General features: G+C 41.1%; 1 protein-coding gene across 2 annotated transcripts in view; it reads right to left on the bottom strand.

Moving 5' to 3' along the window:
* Positions 1-8,119, bottom strand: part of LOC122564827 (protein crumbs homolog 1-like) — a 176,087-nt gene that overhangs the window by 8,957 nt on the left and 159,011 nt on the right. For both annotated transcript variants that reach the window (XM_043720129.1, XM_043720130.1), the window contains one exon: positions 6,122-6,248. In XM_043720129.1, the coding sequence (XP_043576064.1) occupies positions 6,122-6,248 (127 nt within the window). The remainder of the gene's footprint in view (positions 1-6,121; positions 6,249-8,119) is intronic.

The raw sequence follows: 8,119 nt of genomic DNA, 5'->3' as shown, positions 1-8,119 counted from the left end.
AGGTGGGCGGGAGTCCTGATTGTGAAAGTAAGCTTGGAGGCGGAGGCGACGGAAGAATTGTTCGATGTCACGGCGTGTATATCTCCTTCCCCACTGACCTATTGTACTCTATGCCACTTTCTCCCCACCCCCCCCCTCCTCTAGCTTATCTCTCCACGCTTCAGGCTCTCTGCCTTTATTCCTGATGAAGGGCTTTTGCCCGAAACGTCGATTTTGCCTGTCCTCGGATGCTGCCTGAATTGCTGTGCTCTTCCAGCACCACTGATCCAGAATCTGGTTTCCAGCATCTGCAGTCATTGTTTTTACCTCATTGATTGCTGCCATCCCTGGTGTCCATTCACTGGGAGGAGCAACCCCTCTTGGCTGACTTTAGGGGTCCCGGCCCTCATCCCCATTTTCCTGACCATCAAGGCCTTGATTGGAACTGAGCTCTGTGGCTTTTCCTCCTTCACCCCTATCTCTAGGATGGTGCAGGACCATGGGGTACCTACAGAGGATTGAAACCATCATGGGGTGGGGACCGAGAGTGGTGGGTAGCTGCTGGGTTTGGTTTGAGCTGGGATGGGCTGAAGGGTGAAGGCCGATCAGGGCTGATGGAGTTTGGTTGCTCCCCTGCATTGTTTCACTGGCAGGAGGCAATGGGCTCAGTCATGGTTGGCATCGTCCGACCTGGGGCTAAGGGGGAATGTGCAGAGAGTGAAGAGCAGGTAAGTTGTACCAGAACTCTGTGGTCAGCTGGGAGAAATTTCAGCAGCCCTGTCATGTCTGGGGTCCTGAAGCTGTCTATGGGACGGAATGAGGATACCATGTACTCCTGAGGGAGGGGTGGCGATGCTGTCAGACTGTGGGCTTTGGAGAGCAGGCTGGAGCCTGGTAGGACTTTCTCCTGCAGGCACAGGCAGCACTGCAGCATGGCAAAGGCCATCTAGGTGTTGTCAATGTATATGCGGAACCCGATGCCATGTCTTTAAATGAATGTGCTGAGGATCAGATGTGGGTGGGGGAAGGAGAAATGGCAGAAATAAATCACTTTCCTAAATATGTCTTGTGCTATGTATGACCTGAAAGTAATTACGCTCTTTCCTCGTTACTCACCGATTCACTACCCATGGACTGAGTGTCCAATTCCTGACACCATCCTTTTTCTCTCCGTTGATTTGTTCACACAGTCCCTTGCAGTAAATAGGAGAGTTAGATAGGAAGGGTACCTGCCTTTTTTGTTATCCATGGGAAATCCATGCCCTATGTCCCCTGAATAACAAGGATTTTATGCATTGACACTGATCTGGAAAAATGCTCCATTCTGCAGCATGAACCTTCCACACTGTAGTATCAGGGAAGGGGGATATTATCTAATATAAGGCAAAAGTGCCAGTGGATATATTTGCACCAAAATGACATAAAGCCAGCAACATGTAAATGTAACCATTCCTTCATCCCTCTATATTTTTTGCTTTGGCTGTGATGAGATATAAAAAGAAGTCTTTAAATACACTAGATATAATTAAAATAAATATGCGTTTCCATGGCGTTATGAAACAGGCAAAACCAATTTTTTTTAATGAAGAAACCAAACAGAAGAGTCAAAGCTCTACATGCAGGGTGAAATCTTTGAATGAAGATTAGATAAATCACGTAGACATAATTGGTCAAATAACTCCTGGTTTCAAATTCAATTTAGCGCTTGTCAGCAGTGATCTATGATTAAATTTCACTCTGCATTTGGGTTTATTGACTGATTCTTTAAAAAGTCTGGTAGGTCCAGACTAAGGTGAGAAGAATATGGCAATAAGACAAACTAATTGCAGTCTATTATTCATGAACTGTTCTAATTGCTGCACTTACAATCATAATGTAAACATCCAAGAAGTGTTTGCAACTTCTATAATACTTTGTGTCATCCTTTTAATGTTTCTGATGAGTAACAAGCTGTTAACATAATGAAGCTGCATGAATAATAAGCTCCCTCACTATATCTTAATCTTTATGCTAATTGCAGACACAGAAGCAGCGTGATAAAACACACAGCCATGTGTCTCTAAGATTACCAATTAATGCCATCGGTGACAGAAGATTAATGCCATCCTTACAGAAATAACTGTCAGTCACATCTGTTTGTGAACCTGGACCAATACTCATTCAGATAAATATCCCAGCAGGAAGTACCATGTGTATGTGTCAGTGGGTTGGATAATTATCTAAAGTGCCACTGGTATGAGCAAGATCCAAGTCTTCCTAAGCAGATCTGGTAAAGAGTAAAAGCACATTGAAAATTGTGGAGCACAGCCAGCATAAAGCATACAAATAATTTATTCTAACATAGTGCACAATGTGCCATTCAGCAAATGTTAGTAGACAAAAATATTTCAATAACCATGGAGCAAAGGCCTAGTAAAAGTTATATCAGTGAAATGACTTCCTTGTTAAAGAAAGCATTAGTTAATGTGTTAAAAGGAGAACAGGTGTATGACAGCTAGATATTACTGGCAGATTATTCCTCTCCAATTTATTAACTTGCCAAAGAATCAACGAGCATAGAGTTCCATACTGGTAGACCAGACAAAAGAAATAAACTATACACACTCACAAAGTAAACTACATAGAAAAAACAATTGTATTAACCATCACAACCTCTACCATCTAGAAGGACAAGGGCAGTAGATACATGGGAACACCACTACCTGCAAGTTCCCCTCCAAGCCACTCACAATTCTGACGTGGAAATATATTGCCATTCCTTCAGTGTCATTGGGACAAAATTTTGTAATTTCCCTCCCTAATGGGATTTGGATCTATCTACTCGAAATGGATGGCAGCAGATCAAGAAGGTAGCTCACCACCATCTTCTCAGGGCAATTAGGAATGGGCAATAAATGCTGGCCCAGCAAATGATGCCCACATCCCATAAATAAATAAAATAAGCTGCATTTCAAGGAGCTGGTATTGGAATCCTGAACTGGAGAGGATTAGTCTTTTCAGACTAAATCAGTTGGAAGATAGGAAGATTAGGAGACTTCGGTTAAAAACATACTCCCAGTGATATATTTGTGAAAGAAAACTACATAACAGACAAGAAGACAAAGAGTAATGATTAAAACACATCACGTTATGCTTTAAATATTTCCCAACTCCAAGAAATGATGTTCCATTGCACGTTATAACAGTTGTGAGGTGAGGGAAAGCAAGAGCAAATGAGAAGCAATAAATTCAAGGTCACAGATAAAGTCATGCTCAGTATTGGAGAAGACATTCTGATAACAGTCAGTTGATTGCACACAATAGCACTCTCCATGGTAACCCATGTTCTTTCATCTACTGCCACCCAAAGGAACACAGCATGTTCCAGATATCAATTCCAAGAACATATTGGCAACTGTGTGAGTCCAGCCTGTGAAAACAGGGTGGATGAAGCAGTGCACTCTGGAAGAAGGAACCATTTGAATGATAGCAGATTCAAGCATTCCCACCTGACGTAAACAAGCAACACACATACACTAACACATAGAATAACAGTATTAATAATTCCCTGCAGGTCTATAAAATATTGCAGCATATTGTCTATTTACAAAATAGAAATTACATGCAGTTAGCTATGAGCTATTAAGAGAGTTCAAGCATATTCTTTATGCATAAACTGCGTTCAAAGAAAAGTGATTGATGCAGCTTTTCATCATGTACCTTCTTCTTCAAGCTGGTTAGTTTGTGGCTCTACAGCTGAAAGGAAACCCTGAGGGCTGGTGACATCTCTATTTTGTCAGAAATAGCAATAAATTTGTTAGCAGTACTCAGATGGTTGGTTTTGTTCATGGATTCAAAAACAACTTATGTTAAAATTAAGATAATCTGTTTTACAATCCAAATAGTTCAATGTGTAAGTTTTCTTGTTAGTGAAATTATTGTGTTCAAATTCTGTTGAAAGTCATCAGCCTGTGAACCGTAGTCAGTTAACCAAGAGCAAATATTTGCTGTAAATGTTAACCACATTTATAGGCTTCAAATCCTTCTCCTTAACACCAGTGTTTACTAAATAAAGTAGGGCATGTAATATTCTGTTCCAAAGTTCCAAGACTCAACTCAGGATGGATGTAAGGTGTATGTGTTATGATTAAAATTGAATCTGCATTAACATTAATAGCGAGAGTATTTGCAGCATCAGTGATGTGATGAGTATTGACAATATTTGTGGGCAGCACGGTGGCTCAGTGGTTAGCACTGCTGCCTCACAGCAGCAGAGACCTGGGTTCAATTCCCGCCTCAGGCAACTATCTGTGTGGAGTTTGCACGTTCTCCCCGTGTCTGCGTGGGTTTCCTCCGGGTGCTCCGGTTTCCTCCCACAGTCCAAAAATGTGCAGGTTAGGTGAATTGGCCATGCTAAATTGCCTGTAGTGGTAGATGTAGGGGAATGGGTCTGGGTGGGTTGCTCTTCGGAGGGTCGGTGTGGACTTGTTGGGCTGAAGGGCCTGTTTCCACACTGTGTGTAATCTAATCTTATCTAAAAAAAAATATACTGAGGCTCCATCCTTTAACTGGTTTTGAATTCCTAATTTACTACTATTAGTTTGGTTTCTCAACCATCTCATTTTAAGTAAAGCTGGCCCAGGTCTTTAAGATTGCTGCTTGAAATCATGCTGATTGACCCTTTGCTTAACATCACTTTCCTTTTATAGTTCAGGATAAATCCCTGCACGTTTAAACTCTGACCGTGCTATCTATGGGATACTTCAGCTTTAAAAATATTGTCACTCCACCAATAAATCAATCAGGTGGAACCATGAGAAAAATGCTATTTGTTAACAAAATTGTCCATTATTGTGACAGGAAGGATTGCACATTAAATGTGGGAGATTTCAAACAGAGATAGACAACAGAACCTTCATCAAAGTTATGAGATTGTGAAATTTATTTGCAGGATTGATGGTTGTCAAGATGTGTTAATATTTATGATTATATTGGTTAGGTAGATGAAAAACATTAGTTGTATGTTTGCATGTTTAAAATTCCAAAATGCTCACAGCTTTAAGGATATTATTAAGCTGGAGAGGGTTCAGAAGAGATTTACCAGGATGTTGTCAGGAATGGAAGGTTTGAGTTATAAGGAAAGGCTGGATAGGCTGGGACCTTTTCCCCCTGCAGTGTAGGAGGTTAAGAGATGACCTTGTAGAGGTTTATAAAACCATGAAGGATATAGATAAGGTTAACGGTAAGTGTCTTTTCCCTAGGATGGAGGATCTCAAAACTAAGGGAATATATTTTTAAGATGAGAGGAGAGAGATTTAAAAACAAAATGATGGACAAATTTCTCACACAGAGGGTGGTTCGCATGTGTGAAATGAACATCCTGAAGAAGTGGTGAATGCAAGTACAATTACAGTGTTTAAAAGACATTTAGTTAAGTACATGAAGAGGAAAGGTTTGGAGGGATATGGGCCAGGCACAGGCAGCTGGGACTGGTTTAATTTGGGATTATGTTCGGCATGGACTGGTTGGACCGAAGGGCCTGTTTCCATGCTGTTTGACACTGTCTCTATCAGAGAAACAGCATTTCCCAGTTACTTTTTGGTTGTTTTGTTCTATTCCTTTTGAGCTGGCAGTGTATGACAGAGTAGGAAGTCAATGTGATTTTATATTGGCGGAGGAGATCAACAAGTTATGAGATTCTTTGCAGAGAAAAGACCAATAAATGAAAATGCTATGCTTCTGCTAAGTACTTTGCACAATAACCTGGACTGAGAACAGAGGTGCAGACCTCCACACGTTTAGAGATGCACTGCAATATCTGCTGAGGTTGCATGTGTCAATGGAAAAAAAAAAGCAATTTCTGGTCTTCTATGGCTCGACAATATCACTTGTAAAACATTATGATCATCAAAGATTTGCCTAAAAACTTCCAACAGAATGAAAGATGCCTCGACTGGCATAATATTCCATACATATTAGCTCATTAGATATCTTCTCAGCAAACATCAAATCTCTGGCTTTATTAGATTTAGAAGGACTGAGCACACTTAGTGCCAGATAAAGTCTATTTTTGATTCCCTCATGTTCAATACATGTGTCAAGGCTAGAATTGAAAATATTTTTGCCAAAGCAACATTGAGCATAAGAAATAAAGAATGCTTACATCAAGCTCACACTGATCGCCTACAAAATTATCTCCACAGACGCAAACAAACTTGTTGACCAGGTTATGGCAAGTCCCTCCATTCTGACAGGGATTTGAATCACATTCATTCACCACTTCTTCACATCTAGAAAAGTTGAAGTTGGAAATTAACGAACTAGAAGAAACCAAATCAATTTGATAAATCCTTCAATAAAGGCAAAATACTCTGAAAGCTGTACGTCTGAAACCAACACGTTTCTCCAGAATGCTGGAGAAACTCAGCAGGTCCGGCTGCATCTGTGGAGGGAGAAACAGTTAACATTTTGCATCCAGTATGACTCTTCTTAAGAACTGAAAAGCGATGAATGAGTGGCATACTGGACTCGAAATATCAACTCAGTTTTTCTCTCCACAGACAATGCCAGACCCAATTGGATAAGCCTTTCCCAAAATGATCTGGTGCAGTACAGATCGTTGGCCATTTTTAATCATGGTCAGTACTTTTCCTACTGTCTATATTTCACATACCAGGAACTGCCAGCATTGTTCATTAACACTGTACTCTGTGTCCAGAATGTTAGTTTAAAAATGCTATTTTATAGCACCAATAACCTGAAATCTTTCATTCATAGCAACGGATTTCATGTCAATTTCTCAAAGTAAGGAAATATTGTTACATGCCAATTTCAGATTTTAAAAGGTTTTCATGAATTTCAAAGTAAACACAGGTTCACCTTAAATTAATAAAATAGGCATCACAATATTTAAAGTTTCCATGCCAGTACTTTGATCATTGTACACTTTCTGGAGCATTCAAATAGTTGTTTTTGGCTGTAAAAGTGGAAAATGGCATGGCATTCAGGAAATATTCAGATCAGTTGTCTTGAAGTATAATGTTACTTAATCGTGTGGCAACTCAGAGCACAGTTTATTCCTAGCGAGGTCAGAGTAATTGCAAGTACAACATCAAAACTCTGAAGAACTTTAAGGATTTGGAAATGATAGTATTTCATGCTGCCTTATTTGGGGTGACACAGTAGCTCAGTGGTTAGCACTGTTGCAGTGCAGCACCAAGGACCTGGGTTCGATTCCATCTTCTGGTGACAGTGTGGAATTTGCACATTCTCCCTGTGTCTGTTTGGGTTTCCACCAAGTGCTCCGGTTTCTTCCCACAGTTCAAAAATGTGCAGGTTAGGTGGATTAGCCATTGGATATGCAGGGTTATAGGGTAGGAGGATGGGTCTGGATCTAATGCCATTCAGAGAGTTGCTGTGGACTTGATGGACCGAATGGCCTGCTTCCACACTGTAGGGATTCTATGATTTGGGATGAAAGGCTTGATTGCTGGGCCTCTTGCTGAGATATTTGTATCATCGATAGTCACAGGTGAGGTGCCGGAAAACTGACGTTGGCTAACGTGGTGCCACTGTTTAAGAAGGGCGGAAAAGACAAGCCAGGGAACTATAGACCGGTGAGCCTGACCTCAGTGGTGGGCAAGCTGTTGGAGGGAGTCCTGAGGGACAGGACGTACATGTATTTGGAAAGGCAAGGACTGATTCGGGATAGTCAACATGGCTTTGTCAGTGGGAAATCATGTCTCACAAACTTGATTGAGTTAGTTGAAGAAGTAACAAAGAAGATTAATGGGGGCAGAGCGGTAGATGTGATCTGTATGGAGTTCAGTAAGGCTTTCGACAAGGTTCCCCATGGGAGACTGATTAGCAAGGTTAGAACTCATGGAATACAGGGAGAACTAGCCATTTCGATACAGAACTGGCTCAAAGGTAGAAGACAGAGGGTGGTGGTGGAGGGTTGTTTTTCAGACTGGAAGCCTGTGACCAGTGAAATGCCACAAGGATCGGTGCTGGGTCCTCTACGTTTTGTCATTTACATAAATGATTTGGATGCGAGCATAAGAGATACAGTTAGTAAGTTTGCAGATGACACCAAAATTGGAGGTGTAGTGGACAGCGAAGAGGGTTATCTCAGATTACAACAGGATCTGGACTAGATGGG

The sequence above is a fragment of the Chiloscyllium plagiosum genome, chromosome 30 (assembly GCF_004010195.1).
Source record: "Chiloscyllium plagiosum isolate BGI_BamShark_2017 chromosome 30, ASM401019v2, whole genome shotgun sequence".
Taxonomy (NCBI): Eukaryota; Metazoa; Chordata; class Chondrichthyes; order Orectolobiformes; family Hemiscylliidae; genus Chiloscyllium; species Chiloscyllium plagiosum.
This window is presented reverse-complemented; position numbering and strand designations above follow the sequence as displayed.